Below are 17128 nucleotides of genomic sequence, written 5' to 3'. Positions count from 1 at the left end.
AAACAGACGAAATTGTGCCCCGACCTTCACCAGAGGCTGGGACCCCGCACACTTTCATAAGGAGGTCTTATTACCATTTCCAGCACTCTCTGGAGGAGTCCCGACCTCCTCAACGACCCCCTCTAAAGGACTGCGTCTGCTGGAAAAACGGCTTTTAGAAGGGGACACAAATCTGCCCGGCCTGTACTGCCTCGCATCCTTAAACCGGACCTCTAGCCGAACCACCTCGACTAGCCGCCTTAGGCCGTAACTCCGGCAACCGTGAGACCTTGGTATCCCCAAGACCACTCATCAGTTTATCCAAGTCCTCTCCAAACAACATAGAACCTTTGAAAGGTAGAGAACACAACTTTGCTTTAGAGGCCGCATCTGCCACCCAGCCCCTAAGCCAAAGAGCCCTACGAGCCGTCACCCGCCAGAGCCATATTCTTAGCCGAAGCCCTAGCAAATCATAAAGGTGTCCTGCCAAAAATGAAGACCCTATCTCCAATTTGGCCAGGTCCTGAACCAAACCAGTCCTATCTAACGCAGGCTCATCCAAGAGCTTCTCCGCCAATGGAAACAAGCTCTGGCTACCAAGCCCCCTCACACAGAGGCTTGCAAGGCCAAAGCCGACAAATCAAAGCTGCGCTTCAGAAAGGACTCTAGCTTCCTATCCTGAGGATCCCATAAGGCTGTATCGCCATCCACCGGAATGGCCGTAGCCTTAGTAACCACCATAACCACCGCATCCACAGTAGGTGGTTTCAGCAGGGCCAAATCTTCCGGAGGCAAGGGATACAGCCGTGCCATAGCCCTAAACACCTTACAAGCAGCCTCCGGCACAGACCATTCCTGAAAAACCATGTCCCTAATGTCTGAATTCATGGAAAAGGAACGGGAGGCTCTCCGAATCCCCTTAACCAAGGGATCTACCTGGGGTCCCTCCGCAGAGGGAGTGGCCGCCGGAGCAAACTTCGAAGTAGAGATCACCTGATCAATGAGCTCTAACAACTCCTCCTTATGAAAAATGCGAACCACTGAAGAACCTTCCCAGGCCTTAGCCCATCCTGATCCTCACACACATCTAAGAGATCCTCCTCTCCTGGGTCACTCCAACAGGCAGAGAAAGTATCTCCATAGGCTCCGAAATATCCACCCATGGGCGCTTAACTCCCACTGAGCTAGCAGCCTCCAGGGAACAAACAGCCTGAGAGGGGCCATCTCTCCAGGCATTATACAGAGACCAAACAAACTCAGGGGGGAAGCCAGACCCCCCCGACGCTCTGAAGCCCCAACAACACTTCCCGCAGTCTCTGCGACGGACCCCCCCTCGCTCCCGAGGCGGCAGGTCCATTGCGTGATCCTTAGCTAAACTAGGCGTGCTTCCCGCCAAAAACAGCTCGTCGAGGCCAACCCAGGACACACAGCCAAAATGGCCGCGTTTCCCACCAAAACCAGCCCTGCCGTTGCCAGCCTGGAATGTGCAGTCAAATCGCCGCCCAACACCTCCGCCGACTCAGGGGAAAGCACGGGGGCAAGAGCGCTGACAACGTAGGCTCCCCACAAAATTTACATTGGCCACCTTTCACTTCAACGCTGCGCTTCGCGCAAAACCGACACCTCGCCGGCATAATGGCTGCGAACACAATAAAAACAAACAGTTGCTCTGTGCTCTGACAGACTAATAGGCAAAACTGCCTAAGGCAAGAACGCCCGTGAAGACATTTTATCTCTGGACTGCCACAAGAACGGCCAAAATAGCCGCCTTTTAAAAACATTTTTTTAAACTTCGTTGCTGATGCCTAAACGCCTCAAGGGTACAGAACGAGGACTGTAGCCGAGGTCAAGCAGTCCTCCAGAGGAAGAGCACAGGGGGAGGGACCCGGCCACCCGGTTGTGACACCCTGTTGCAGGAATTACCACTATGTTAGCAGAATCTGTGGTACTTCAGGAGGTGAAACACCACACACCAGAATAAGAGAGAAATCTTCTTTATTGCCAGCAAAGTAGGACATCAGCGCTAGCTCTCTCCTTCAGCTCTCTGTGTCTTGTGTCTCCTGTCTTGGTTCCTTCTCGTCTAACGTAAGCTGCTTCTGTTCTCATTATATAGGGTCCTAAACCCCTCTAGCCCCCCTTTCTCACCAGATGGTAAAGAATAGATTGATTACCCTGTCTTGAACTAATTATCTCTACACATTTACTCAAAATATCAGTTACATAGGTTTGAGATATTTCCTAAACTGACCTATGACCTGGGGCCTCTCAAACTAGACAATGTGGCACCTATCTCCTGCATTTTATTATTATTCACATAATCAGATTCCCAGTTATAGCTTAAAATACTAACCTGTTAACTGCACTCTGGCATTCATTAAGGGGCCAAGGGGCCAGTCTTGCTTAATGGCACACAGACATGGTTTGTTATTACTTTCAGGAGACCAGTCCTACACTTAGCTATAATCAATCAAGGAGAAGACTTGACTTTTCCTGACCTCTTTCACCTTCTAGCTTCATACACAGAACTAGCTAGGACTGTGGATAATTCAAACCAGATGATGACCTCTTAAACTGCAGACAAATCTCACTTGAAAGTCAGACACTGAATTGAAAAGGTATTTTACATAGAGAAATAGAACTTATTAATTAAACAGAATAAAACATATTTTAAAATAAGCAGAAATCAGAATTCCTTATAAGACAAAATCTAAATTATCACCTATTTCCTTCTCTCTAAACAGCATTCAGCCTAATCTTTTAAGACTGCCTACTTGCTAATCCCCTCGAGACAGTATGCCTTACTTAGAATGGCATCCAGATGTGGTTTATATGCCTTTGAACTAGCATTAACAATCCATCACTCAAAAAGGGACAAAAAGTTTCATTTCTCGCTGACCTTTCTAACCTCTAGTCTAGCAAAAGCTAGACATTTGAGTAATTAAAACCAGATGGCATTCTACCACTTTACAGGACTGAACCAAACTTAAACAGAATTAACAAATTAATATGATTTCTCTGTCCAAGCTGCCTCAACCCCACAGGGAATAAGAAGCCTCTTAGGACTTACACCCTGTAATAGAGATCCAAGTGTGGGTTCTCTAACATTTACAACCCAACCTAGAAACGGGCCTACCAGACTGAGTACACTGCACAGGCTGCACACATCTACCCTCTGCTGAGACTGAGAAAATACTGGTTAGTAGAAGGTCTGCACAGGCTACTTGTATAAGAAGTTTTAGTGTTCTCAGTCTCCCTCTGCTGGTAGAAGTGCATAACCCAAGCGCCTTGAAAAGTCTGGAGGATTGCTGAGGAAGCAGTGATTATATCACTATTTTTTTTATTTATTTATTTAGATTTTGCTCACACCTTTTTCAGTGGTAGCTCAAGGTGAGTTACATTCAGGTACAATGGATATTTCTCTGTCCCAGGAGGGCTCACAATCTAAGTTTGTACCTGAGGCAATGGAGGGTTAAATGACTTGCCCAAGATCACAAGCAGCAGCAACGGGATTTGAACCAGCCACCTCTGGATTGCAAGACCAGTGCTCTAACCACTAGGCCACTCCTCCACTCCTATACATTGGTTTTCCAATTTTTCATTTTTCTTTCAGTTCAACCATGTGTACTCATGTGTGAGCACTCATTAGGAGCCGCATGGTTAAGGATGACATATACTAGGGAGTGACATATATTGAATTTTCAGAATCTTTGCCTATTTTCTGTCCATGTGACTTAAACTCAGGAGCAACTTATAACATGAAAAATACAGTATATATTCTAATTCTCATGCCATCTGAGTAATAGCAACAGCAATCGCTCCACTACCAGACACACACTCTTCCAACACTCAGAAGCAGCCATAGCTTTCATAAAACATTTCTTTATCCAAAGTAGGTTGTCTCACACAGATGCTGAAATTATGAGATAAAGACATTGATGTAATGTACCTTCTGAATCTTGTACATAGTTTGTTGTTTGTGTTGTGCATAAGTAAAAAAAAATTGGAATTGGAACCACAGTTAGAGGGGTCCAATGTTACTGGGAGGCCCAAAGAAATATTCAGTCCCCTCAGAGAGAATCTGGAGTGAAAGATACTGGGGTCAATATTCAAACTCCGTAATCATCATTTCACTAAAACACCAACCATGGCATGTGATATCCAGATATCAGCACTGAATATCCAGATATAATGAGCAGTGTTGTGTGATAATCCGAATAACGTTGATATTCAGTGCTGTTTCCTGAGTAAGTATCCGGATAGCTTAGGACAGCTGAATACCCGGTTTCTGGGAAACACTCTGAAGAGATTTGCAGAGTCATCATCCAGAGAATGCTGCTGAAAATCCACATATGACCCTGGTCAGTGGCACGTATCCAGGTAGTAACACCTGCTACCCAGATGTGAATAACGTTGATATTCAGTGCTGTTTCCTGAGTAAGTATCCGGATAGCTTAGGACAGCTGAATACCCGGTTTCTGGGAAACACTCTGAAGAGATTTGCAGAGTCATCGTCCAGAGAATGCTGCTGAAAATCCACATATGACCCTGGTCAGTGGCACGTATCCAGGTAGTAACACCTGCTACCCAGATGTGCCATTAATATCCGGCAGACTGTGTCTGGCATAGCTGTGCAACCTGTCTTCTATGAATACATCAATACCCACACTAGGAGGGCAAAAGATGTTGTGTCCTGCGCCTTGCTACACATCAGCAGCAAGAACAAGTGTCCAGTCAGAGGTGATCGGTGACTCAGGTGATTGGGGAGACTAAAGACGGTGGGGCTGGGGCGGGGCATGTTAAAGTCCTTGGGGTTGGGGAGTGACACCTATATCAGCAGTAAATGGACAGCGAGTCACTTTTGAACACAGCAGGGAAGGACACCTCTGCTGTGGTTTTCAGCAGTACTGTATCAGAAATCCTATGGTTACTGGCAACCATAAAATGATTTGCCTATCAATCATTACTTGCCAAAAATGGTTACCAGGTTTTATTTTTTAATCATTGGCTTACCAAACATGTTTAGAATATGTATTATCTGTATTAGCTGTATCTATTGACTAGAGCAGTAGGGTCAGAACCAGAGAAGCCGGGGTTCAAATCCTACTGCCACTTGACAAGTCGCTTAACACTCTAACAACAGTGCAGAAAAATAGCTAAGCAATGCTCAAAGGAAATGATATACAAATAATATACACAGTTAATTTCTGCTAACAAATCGAAAGCAAGAGGAAGAATATGCCTGGCACATGCACACAAGAGTTCTGCAGCAAGCCTGGCTCTTGTGCGCATGTCCAGACAAACCTAGAAGTGCAAGCACACATCGGCACTGTTCTTCTACACTTTTAAGAATGAGCCTTTCAAAAATTGTTTACACTTAAATTTTTTGAAAGGCTCATATTTAAGCACAGAAAAACAGGCGCCGATGTGTGCTTTCACTTTCTGTTTTGCTCTGACTTGTACACGTGTGTTTCAGCACTTTAAGACAAAACCTGCAGTTTAACGTGAGAAATTGACAAGAAATCTTCTCCCGAAAACCTATGCTGCCCCTGAGCTGGTGGGAAATTTTTGCCATTAGAGTACTACTTACTACTACTACTACTTAACATTTCTAGAGCACTACTAGGGTTACGCAGCGCTGTACAAATTAACAAAAAGGACAGTCCCTGTTCTAAGGAGCTTACAATCTAATGGGCGAAATGTCAAGTTGAGGCAGTCTAGATTTCCTGAATAAAGGTATGGTGGTTAGGTGCCGAAGGCGTGGGCTTTGAGCAAGGATTTGAAGATGGGCAGGGAGGGGGCCTGGCGGATGGGCTCAGGGAGTGCATTCCAGGCATGGGGTGGGGTGAGGCGAGGCAGAAAGGGCGGAGCCTGGAGTTGGCGGTGGTGGAGAAGGGTACTGAGAGGAGGGATTTGTCTTGAGAGCGGAGGTTACGGGTAGGAACGTAAGGGGAGAGGAGGGTAGAGAGGTAAGGAGGGGCTGCAGATCGAGTGCATTTGTAGGTTAATAGGAGAAGCTTGAACTGTATGCGGTACCTGATTGGAAGCCAGTGAAGTGACTTAAGGAGGGGGGTAATATGAGTATATCGGTCGAGGCGGAAGATAAGACGTGCAGCAGAGTTCTGAACGGACTGAAGGGGGGATAGATGGCAAAGTGGGTGAGGAGTAGGTTGCAGTAGTCAAGGCGAGAGGTAATGAGGGAGTGGATGAGAGTTCAGGTGGTGTGCTCGGACAGGAAAGGGTGAATTTTGCTAATGTTATAGAGGAAGAAGCGACAGGTCTCGGCTATCTGCTGGATATGCGCAGAGAAGGAGAGGGAGGAGTTGAAGATGACTCCGAGGTTGCGGGCAGATGAGACGGGGACGATGAGGGTGTTATCAACTGTGATAGAGAGTGGAGGGAGAGGAGAAATGGGTTTGAGAGGGAAGACAATAAGCTCGGTCTTGGCCATGTTCAGTTTCAAGTGGCGGTTGGACATCCATGCAGCAATGGATAAGCAGGCCGATACTTTGGCCTGGGTTTCCGCAGTGATGTCAGGTGTGGAGAGATAAAGCTGGGTGTCGTCAGCGTAGAGATGATATTGGAAACCGTGAGATGAGATCAGGGAGCCCAAGGAAGAGGTGTAGATTGAGAAAAGAAGGGGTCCAAGGACAGATCCCTGAGGAACTCCAACAGAGAGCGGGATGGGGGTGGAGGAAGAACCATGAGTGTGTACTCTGAAGGTACGGTGGGAGAGATAAGAGGAGAACCAGGAGAGGACAGAGCCCTGGAACCCAAATGAGGACAGTGTGGCAAGAAGTAAATTGTGATTGACAGTGTCAAAAGCGGCGGATAGGTCGAGGAGGATGAGGATGGAGTAGTAACCTTTGGATTTGGCAAGGAACAGGTCATTACAGACTTTAGATAGTGCTGTTTCTGTCGAGTGTAGGGGGCGAAAACCAGATTGAAGTGGATCAAAGATAGCATGAGAGGAGAGAAAATCAAGGCAACGGCTGTGAACGGCACGTTCAAGTATCTTGGAGAGGAAGGGTAGGAGGGAAATGGGGCGGTAGTTGGAGGGACAGGTGGGGTCAAGTGATGGTTTTTTGAGGAGTGGTGTGACTACAGCATGCTTGAAGGTGTCGGGGACAGTTGCAGTGGAGAGAGAGAGGTTGAGGATATGACAGATGGGGGGTGGTGACAGTAGGAGAGATGGTGTTAAGTAAGGTGGTGGGGATGGGGTCAGAGGAGCAGGTGGTGCATTTCGAGGAGGAGAGAAGGTGGGCGGTTTCCTCTTCGGTGATATTAGGAAAAGAGGAGAAGGAGGCCTGGGTTGGTTGGTTGAGGGAGTGCGTTATAGGGTGAAGAGGAGGAGATGGTTTGGTGGTGAATTCAAGGTTGATCTTCTGCACCTTGTCGCGGAAGAAGTCAGCCAGTGCTTGAGGAGAGAGTGGGGGGGGGGGGGGGAAACGGAGGGCACTTTGAGAAGGGAGTTAAGGGTGGCGAAGAGACGACGAGGGTTAGAGCTGAGGGAATTAGTCAGATGGGTGTAATAGTCCTGTTTGGCGAGGAATAGGGAGGACTGGAAGGAAGATAGCATGAATTTGTAGTTTGATTGCTGAGTCGGCGTCTGTCCGATCCCTCGCTGGGGCAGTGGTGCTCTTACTTAGCGTCTCTGCCCGTACTCAGCTCCGATCTACTCGGTGGCGGCCGTCTCCATTAAGTTCCACACGAGAGCTGCACGATTCCGGCCCAGGGTCATCACCTACCACGGTCTGCTCAGGTTGGTGTGCTGGTGTCTCGGGCCCCTTCCGGGCTGATTTCGGATCGGGTGGCGTGGCAGCCTCGGTCGGTGAGCTGGCAGTTTGGGCCTCTTCCAGGCTGACCTCAGGTCGGGTGGCGTGGCGGCCTCAGTCTATTAATTCCTTCTGTGTTTTGCAGTGCTTTCATTTGTGCATTGGGAAGGAATACTTTCTGACCTCATTAACATCCATTTAAATACAATTTGCAGCCATCTTTAGCATGCCTGTTCAAACTGGTGCTCAAGCTTTCTGAGCATTTGGCACTATATAACGTGCAAGCAAACCCAGGATTAACCATATGTTTGTGCGGGTGGTAGTTTTGAGCATCAGCTTCTTGGTGATTTCTGGATACATTTATATAGACAGTGCTCTGGTTTTGGTTAATTGTCATGGGATCTTACCCTGCCTGAACCTAGTTCACTCACCTGTACAGTATTATCCCAGCCACCAGAAATAAAATGTTCTTCTTTCTTGGGGTGGAAGGCTAAGGCGAAGATTCGAGAGCGATGTCCGTTCATTGTGGTCAGTGAAGGGCTGGAAGTGAGATGTTCACTGTAAATTATACAGTTTGTCTCATTCTATATCAGCCTTGTATTATTCTCAAGCAATGGACTACAAATAATTGTTCAAAATAATACAATGATAAAACTTTCCATCTATTCTACTTTTCTAAGGATAGAGAAGAATCAAAGTGTTTTATACAATTATAAATCACATTAAACAAACGTTATCACTCAAGTATTATTTTAAAATTAACATGTATACAGCTGGGATAATTTGTGGTCTTTAGGAGAGTTCTCAGCTTTTTTGAACCCACACTGATGTAGGATATACAAAATAAGCAACCACAAGGACAGTCAGGTAGTGCTCTTGTCCTGTCCCCTGCATTGCTGTCCCCCTCCTCTTGACACCTCCTCTTTGAGAGTGTCATTGGAATGCTTTTCAAGTTTCACTACATATATTTTAATATTGTCATCTCTTGCTCATAACTGACCTGAAGCAGGGCCGCTGAGAGGGGGGGGATAGAGGGAGCAAGATTCCCTGGGCCTGGCCTCCAAGGGGGGCCTGGCACGGGCAAGGCTTCCTGAGACAGGCAGAAGGTTCTGCTCCCTCGGTCTGTCTCTCTCCTGCTACTGTGTGTCGTGACCCGGGTGTGACAGACCGAGGGAGGAGCAGACACAGGAAGGTAAGGGGGTAGGGGCGGTGGCGCTGGCAGCCTGAGTAGGGAGGGCGGTGGTGGCCCGAGTGAGGGAGACAGTGGCCCTGCCCCGGGTCTGGCTCTGTCTCTCAGTGGCCCTGACTTGAAGAAGGAAAGCTTGTCAAAAAATGTATTAAGTTAGTTCAATAAAATAAAGTGTCACCTTATTTTCCTTTTTTTTTGTTTTCTTTTATTTCTATTTATTACCTTTAAAGTGGACTAATATGGCAACTTCTCTACTGCATCTAAACTGGCAGAAGACATTTTTTGCACCACTTCCCACCACTAGCTCTTCCTACTTCATAAACTGTACTTGTGCTGGCAGGAGTCAATCACTGCATACATCCCAGCCCACATGTACCTGCCCCTCTCCTAAATCAAACTTTACCTCAACTGGCAAGAGTCTCTCTCTCTCCTCCTCCCCCACTCTCAGCTCACACTGTACCTGGGTTGGCAGCTGTTCATTCTTTGCTTTGTCTCTGTGTCATACACATGGATGGCAGTGTTGGAACCAGCAGTGAGGAAATGTGTTCCTGAAGTGTTAAACGCCGAAGTTAGTGTCTGCCGATTCTCAGTGAGAGTGTTCAGGCAGGTCTGTGAGGAAAGGTGCCAGACCTTTACTAGCCCAGTGGCATCTGTGCAAGAAAGAAGAAATCATCCACTGTAGGAATTGTTTCACTGTTCGAGAGAAAACCCACCAAGGTGGAAGAACGCTAAATCCCATAGTAGTTGTACAAGAGTGATGGACAGTGGGAAGTAGACCATGAACTCAAGAGACAAGGATAGAGGTGTAAAGCTTCTCGAACAAGTTTACTGGTTGGAGACTCGATACAGAGTGACTCTGAATTTTGTCACTTTCATGAGCAATGCCGACATCATGAGTCTCTGTTAGCACTCAACAAAAGGTCTTTTTCAAGACCAGCTTATTTTACTGTCACTCAAGCACATTGCATATTGAAGTTTTTGTATACCAAACCAAAATGTGAAGACTCCTGAAGAAGCCTGTGGCCAAAACACAGTACTGTGTTGAGTCTCCAATAAACAATAAACTTGTTCAAGAAGCTTTACACCACTGTCCTTGTCTCTTGAGTTCCTGGTCTACTTCCTCACTGTCCATTACTACAGTATTGTTTCACTACCATTTTGTCTGATTTCACAATACTTTCATTGCTGCCTTCTCACACCTAGTCAGGTCCCAAAAGTTCCCATCCAGCTTGACCACTAATAGGAAGCGATACCCCGGTGGATGTATCAGCACACACTGACACCAGTGCCTGCAAAAGATCTCACCAGCAGAGTTAAAACTACAGACACCCCTTCCCTGAAAGAACGGTCTTCGCAATGCAAATACCACATATACTGACACCCAGTCCCTGCAACTGAGCTGCAACAGAGGTAACAGAACACACCCTGGAAGAGATCTGCATCTCAGCTAATATAACTGTACCCGTAGGCACCCATGAGTCCCCCCAGCTGGGTACACCACACACTGATATCCACCCGTGGAAGAGGCCTCACTAGAGATGAAGGTAATAAGACAGGAATAGTCAGGAAAAGTGTTCCATGACTCCCTTCTTGGTTGAGTATATCCCTGCCACAGCTCCCTGCTCACATGTGGCCAGCAGTAAGTCACCGCTACTACTCTGGCTCTGAGGATGAAAGTGCAGACTTGTGACTGGCAGTTTCATGTTCACGGTGTCGGCATCATTCAACATGTGTACACACAGTGCGTCCTTCATCTTGTACACCTGCAGGACATAGGAGACTGTTAGAATACCTTTAAATTCATGTGATCACCTCACCTTCCTCATACATTTGTTGAGATAGGAGGAAATCAGATGGCAATGCTGTCCCTAGATCCTTCCCATCTCTTTTTCTCCTCTGAAATGTTCTAGGAGTTAATTCCCCTCCTCTTGCCTCTTTATTACTTCTCCGCTTGGCTGTCTTTCCCTCAGACTTTCTAGAGGATGAGAATGTTCCCTTCCAAGCCTTCTCTCAGGTGAGGACCACCACTATCTGTACTCTCATCAGAAGAAATCATACAATGTGATACCCGCCAGCGAGCTTTCTCTGGAGTACCCCCAAACTTCAGGAACTCACTCACTCCAAGAGGGGCTATGCCTAACTTGAGATTGCTTCTACTTCAGAAAGCAGGTGAAAGCCTGGCTTGACTCACAAGCCCTTTAATACATGTGGTGACTGACTATTCATTCCACTCACCTGAACTAACTTACTGCACATCCTGTAACTTAAACTAGTTCCTCATATCTTATTTAACTGTCCATATAATTTGCCTTCAGTTTAGCACCCATCTATTTATCCCAGTGACTTTGTACCATCCATCTTCTCCTGTCTATATATCTCAACTGCATCTGCTCCCTTGGCTACCTATCAAGATGTTTCTTTGTATTGCACATGTCTGTGTTATTTGAATGTTGTAATTTGTGCCTACTAAGGTTTTCAATGGTATAATGCTGACATTCTATCATATCTATGTTATATGAATGGTCTTCCATGCTGCCTATTATGGTACCATTTGTATTCTGTTGACAATTATCATATTTCTGATATATGTTTGCTTTACAGTACTGTTTAATGTGTATATTTCTGATACCGTATTCTATTACTAGGATTCAATTTGCCATCTCCAAGTTTACCTCATTGATTGTATTCTTGCTTATATTTGGTAATTTTACTATTGTTATCTTGTTTAAAAAATTGTTAATTTTATGTCAAGCTCTGCCTTGGGTGAATCTCTTCTTAAAGGTGCTTAATAAATCCCAATAAATAAATAAAGTCCCATACCTTGATGCTGCCATCAACAAGTCCAACAGCTAACAGTGACCCTTCTTGGTTAAACTGACAACTCATCACTTCCTTGCCACAGTCACTGAAGACATAAAAATCCCAGAATCAGTGGGGGACAGTTGGAAAATGGGAGCATTAGCCCTTTTCTGTTATTCCTACTGTAAACAGCTAACCACATCATCAGCCTGCAACCTTAATCTATCATCCCAGTCCCTAACCTGTAATCTAAGTTTAAAATGTAACCAGACCTGAACCACTCAGGCCTAACTCTAACTTGTAAACAAAAACAGGATTCTTAGGCATAGCATGCTGCAGGACTTGAGCAGCTTCCTGACCAAGACCCCTGAATCAGGCATTTTTCGCCGAAACACAGACCGTGTGTAGTCTGATTAATAAAGTATAGTTGTGACGCCTCCACTCTTGATGGCTCCTTGTGCTTCTTTACCCAATAGGCTGAGTAGATATGTACCTAGGGGACCTACAGTGAAACAATGGCTACCATGCTAAGAAATCTAATTCTGAATGACCCAATTGTGGCGATCCCCCAGCCCCACATTGCTGATCTTGCAAAGTACAAGAAGTGCTAACTTGCAAAGTTTAAACACACTCGCAATGCCAAGAAAGATGGGGTATAGTGAACCTTTCTTAGCATTCAGTTAAGTGAAAGAGAAAAAGGGAGGCAGGGAGAGATACTGGTGAAGGGGCAGGGGGAATATGAAGAATCAGAAATAGAAGGAACTCTGGTCACTTTCCCTCTCATTAGTCTAATGATTATAGCAGTGGGCTGAGAACTAGGGAAGCCCAGTTCAAATCTCACTATAGTTCAGTATGACCTTGGGCAAGTCACTTTTATTGCCTCAGATGTAAGCTCAGACTGTGAGCCCTCCAGAGACAGAAAAATATCTACTGTACTGTGAGCAGTATATAAGAAATTAAAAATAAATAAATAAATAAAGATCTGTACAGGCTCTGACCTCTCTTCAGAGTTTGGAAGGGAGAGGGGTCCTCCTTCTACCTAGGAGTGCACATCGGCTAAATCAGCCTGTCACCTTGTAATGGCAAATTTAATGCCCCTTCTACATACATGATATTCACAATCTGCAGCTGTCCCTCGGTGCTTGGCTTTGGAGGCTCCAGGTTCTCAAAATCCCCAGATCCCAAGCTGTCTGATCGCAAATAATGTGTGGCTCCATGGCTCGGAGCCAGCCTGCGCGGTGTCACCAGGAAGCTGTACATCCTCTGAGATTGACCTGTAAGAATATACACATAATAAGCTCTAACCACATTTGCCTTATATCTATATGAATTCCATCACGATTGGTGGGACGTTAGGCTCAGTCAGGACCATACTTAGCAGCTCACATACATGATCATCAACCTAAGGGTTACTGATGTTAGCTGAGCATGCATCCACAGGTGAACAGGTGCAGTCCTCAATTATGTTAAAGGTTGAGGATGAAGATGAGGTTGTAATTGTTGTAGGGGTGTTTCATTGTTTCCAATGGCAACCAGCATGAAACACATAGTTTAAACTCGGCAAAGAAATGAATCATGTTTTATTCAAAATAGAATTCAGAACAACTTATAAATTAAACTTCAATTCACTAGTTTTAATGCATTCTAAAATGTTGGAAAGAACTATGCAAGAGGTACATGTCTGACTGGTAGAAAAATAACTCAAAAAAGTCACCAAATTTAAAAAAGAATTTCTAAGCACCTCGAGCTCTTCCTCTCTCCCATTGCAATTTGCGGTTCCACAGGGTTCCATCCTCTCCCCCGGCTCTTTTCAATATTTTTCTTTTGCCACTTTTTACCATCATCCAGGAACAAGGATGCTCACTGTTTTGCTATGCATTTGATATCCAGATTCTTTTCCATGTCACTGACCCCTTTGCACCACTTACCACCCTGAACTCTTGCTTCTCTGCTGTTTCCACTTGGCTTAGGGTTAACAGACTCTTTCTTAACTCATTGAAATGCGAAGCTATTGTTTTCTCCAGTACCTCTTCTCCCATTTCACCAACTCCTGTTCTCAACTCTCGTCACCTGCCTTTCAGGGACACTTTTTGGATTCAGGGTGTCATCTTCTATTCCAAGCTAACCTTCAAGGCTCAAGCGGACTCTGTTGTTCGTTCTTCTTTCTTTGCTCTCCATCGTATCTGCTCTGTTTGTACATTTCTTTCCTCTCACACTATCTGTTCTCTGGTCTTTGCCCTGATCATCTCCCACATAGATTACAGCAACTCCCTTCACACTGGTCTCCCACTTTACTCTTTTGTTGATTCAATCCACAGCTGTCAAACTCATCCACTTGGCACACTGCTTTGATCATGTCACCCCTTCCTCCACCTTGAACATTGGCTCCCCACCTCTGCCCACATTCACTTTAAGATACTTATGCTGCTTTTCAAGGGTCGCTTTCCATTCGCCCTCACCTATTTGAATAAGTTGCTAATTCCCTATGAACCATCCTGTTGCCTTCGTTCATCGACTGACCATCTTCTCTACATTCCATCTCCTTCTGCACTCCACCTTTCTGTTTCATATGGCACTTCTTTCAGTTACTTAGGACCCAAACTGCCCATACAGTCCTTCAAACTGCGCACACAGTCCTTCAAAGCACTATTGAAATATCTACTCTTCTCTGACTCTTTTGATTCAACCTCTTAGCCTCCATCCCCCTGTACCACTCTCCCTGACTTTACTCTCTGCCCAATTTCCCTTTCTCTAGTCATCCGCATAGTAAGGATTGCTTTTTATTTGTGTAAACTGCTTAGTCGCCTGTTTAGGTTCTATTTGCAGTATATCAAGTATGCAGAATAAATAAATAATAATAAATAAATTGCTTATACATGTAACATCATATGAACTCCAGAAGAAAGTTCTCACTAGCATAATGCAAGTACTTTGGCAAGCATTAGAAGTAAATTTGAGAGACTGAGATCATACTTCACGTACCCTGGCATAGGAGTGAGGTTCATTACTGTCATGATATGTGCAAAAATAAAAGTCAACCACCAAGGTGGAGGAACGTAAAACACTACAAGCAGCCAAAGATATTGAGCGAGTATCATAACCAACAGAACACTTTCACAAACCACAAGGAAGAAGAAGGATGTCAGACGCAATATTTATTCATAAAATGACACGGCACCGTGTTTCTGCAAAAGTGCCCACCTCAGGAGTCTCGTTGTACATATGAGAATGCAAGTACTTCAAATAAGAATAGCCATACTGGGTCAGACCAGTGGTCCATCTAGCCCAGTATCCTGCTTCCAACAGTGGCCAATCCAGGTCACAAATACCTGGCAGAAATCCAAGTAGTAGCAATATTCCATGCTAGCAGTCCCGGGGCAAGCAGTGGCTTCCCCAATGTCCATCTCAGTAATAGACTATGGACTTTTCCTCCAGGAACTTGTCCAAACCTTTTTTAAACCTAGATACACTAACTACTATTACCACAACCTCTGGCATTGAGAACCAGTGCTTAACTATTCTTTGAGTGAAAAAATATTTCCTCCTATTTGTTTTAAAAGTATTTCCATGCAATTTCATTGAGTGTTCCCTGGTCGTTGTACTTCTTGAAAGAGTGAAAAATCGATTCACTTTTACCTGTTCTACAACACTCAGGATTTATAGACTTCTCAATCATATTCTCCCTCAGCCGGCTCTTGAAGAGCCCTTAACCTCTTAGCCTTTCCTCATATGGGAGGAGTTCATCCTTTTTATTATTTTGGTCACTCTTCTTTGATACAGAGGCTTTTGCTGAAACAAGGTGCCGTGTTGAGTCATTTTATGAATAAATACTGCGTCTAACATCCTTCGTCTCCCTTGTGGATTTTAGAAGGGTTCTGTTGGTTACGATGTGCAAAAATAACCCATTTGGAGATATTGCCCAGAAGAAATCTGAATATCTTGGATAAGTTTGAAAACTTGAAACATTGGGTCAGCATTGAGGCTCCAAATCATCCTCATTCTGTCTATAGGATACAGAAGTTGTAGAATATTAACCACTGCTCCATTTCCCAAAAGCCTCCTTATCCTTTCAGCTCTATAACACAGAGACAAAGCAACATAAACAGGGAGAGACAGAGAAACATAAGGAACACAGACTACAGTGAACTTGTTTGAGGATCAACTACCTCAGGAAACATATCACAAAAGGCGTTCTGTTTATTTGTCTCTTACACAGGACTGTGTTAAACCCTTGCTAAAATTCAAGCACACTCCTTGGGTCAACTAGTCAAAGAAATTGATCCAGTTCGTCTGACAAAATCTACCTCTGGTAAAACTATTCTGCTTCAGATCCTGCAATCCATTGGATTCCAAACACTGAACTATCCTCTGTTTTAGCTGCGACTCCATTAATTACTCACCCGCAAGATTAGACTAACCAGCCTATTTATATTTATTGTTATGATATACTGACTTTAAGAATAAACTGAGCATACAACAAGGCAAGCATGATACAATATAAAACAGATTCAGAAAGTTATAATGGAAGGGTCAATAAAGAAAAAAAAGCAAACAAACAAAAAGGGCCACAATATCCCACAACAAATAAAACAATAATTCAATTTGAGTTATGACCAAATCCAACATTAGAACTTAATGCATATGAAAAAAAACAGATCCTAACCTTAGAAAGAAACAGAGACTGTCAGGGGCATAATCAAAAGAGAAGGACACCCATTTTCTGACACAAATCAGGGTCGCCCAAATCGGCATAATCTAAAGCCAATTTTGGGCATCCTCAACTGCATTCCGTCGCGGAGACGACCAAAGTTCACGGGGGCGTGTCGGCACCATACCAAAGGCGGGACGGGGGTGTGCTTTAGAGATGGGCGTCCTCGGCCGACAATGGGAAAAAGAAGGGTGTCCCTGACGAGAATTTGGCCGACTTTACTTGGTCCAATTTTTTTCACGACCAAGCCTCGAAAAGTTGCCCGAACTGACCAGATGACCACCAGAGGGAATCGGGGTTGACATCCCCTTACTCCCTCAGTGGTCACCAACCCCCTCCCACCCAAAAAAAACCCATTTAAAAACATTTTTTCCAGCCTCTATGCCAGCCTCAAATGTCATACCCAGCTCCATGACAGCAGTATGCAGGTCCCTGAAGCAGTTTTTAGTGGGTGCAGTGCACTTCAGGCAGGCAGACCCAGGCCCATTCCCCCCTACCTGTTACACTTGTGGTGGCAAATGTGAGCCCTTCAAAACCCACCCAAAACCCACTGCACCCACATGTAGGTGCCAGTGTACAGGTGTGGGTAGTGGGGTTTGGGGGGGTTGGTGGGCTCAGCACCCAAGGTAAGGGAGCTATGCACCTGGAAGCAATTTGTGAAGTCCACTGCAGTGCCCCCTA

The 17128-nt window shown here is 45.1% G+C and overlaps 1 protein-coding gene across 1 annotated transcript in view; it reads right to left on the bottom strand.

Moving 5' to 3' along the window:
- Window positions 1–17128, bottom strand: part of LOC115474505 (WD repeat-containing protein wdr-5.3-like) — a 55613-nt gene that overhangs the window by 24672 nt on the left and 13813 nt on the right. The window contains exons 2-6 of the mRNA XM_030209993.1: window positions 12848–13013; window positions 11761–11845; window positions 10568–10703; window positions 9401–9590; window positions 8183–8291 (exon numbers count right to left, since the gene is read on the bottom strand). Coding sequence (XP_030065853.1) covers window positions 8183–8291; window positions 9401–9590; window positions 10568–10703; window positions 11761–11845; window positions 12848–12999 — 672 coding nt within the window. The 5' untranslated portion in view covers window positions 13000–13013. The remainder of the gene's footprint in view (window positions 1–8182; window positions 8292–9400; window positions 9591–10567; window positions 10704–11760; window positions 11846–12847; window positions 13014–17128) is intronic.

The sequence above is a fragment of the Microcaecilia unicolor genome, chromosome 7, assembly GCF_901765095.1.
Source record: "Microcaecilia unicolor chromosome 7, aMicUni1.1, whole genome shotgun sequence".
NCBI classification, from domain to species: domain Eukaryota; kingdom Metazoa; phylum Chordata; class Amphibia; order Gymnophiona; family Siphonopidae; genus Microcaecilia; species Microcaecilia unicolor.
Note: the sequence above shows the minus strand (reverse complement) of the source record. Positions and strands in the feature narration are given on the sequence as shown.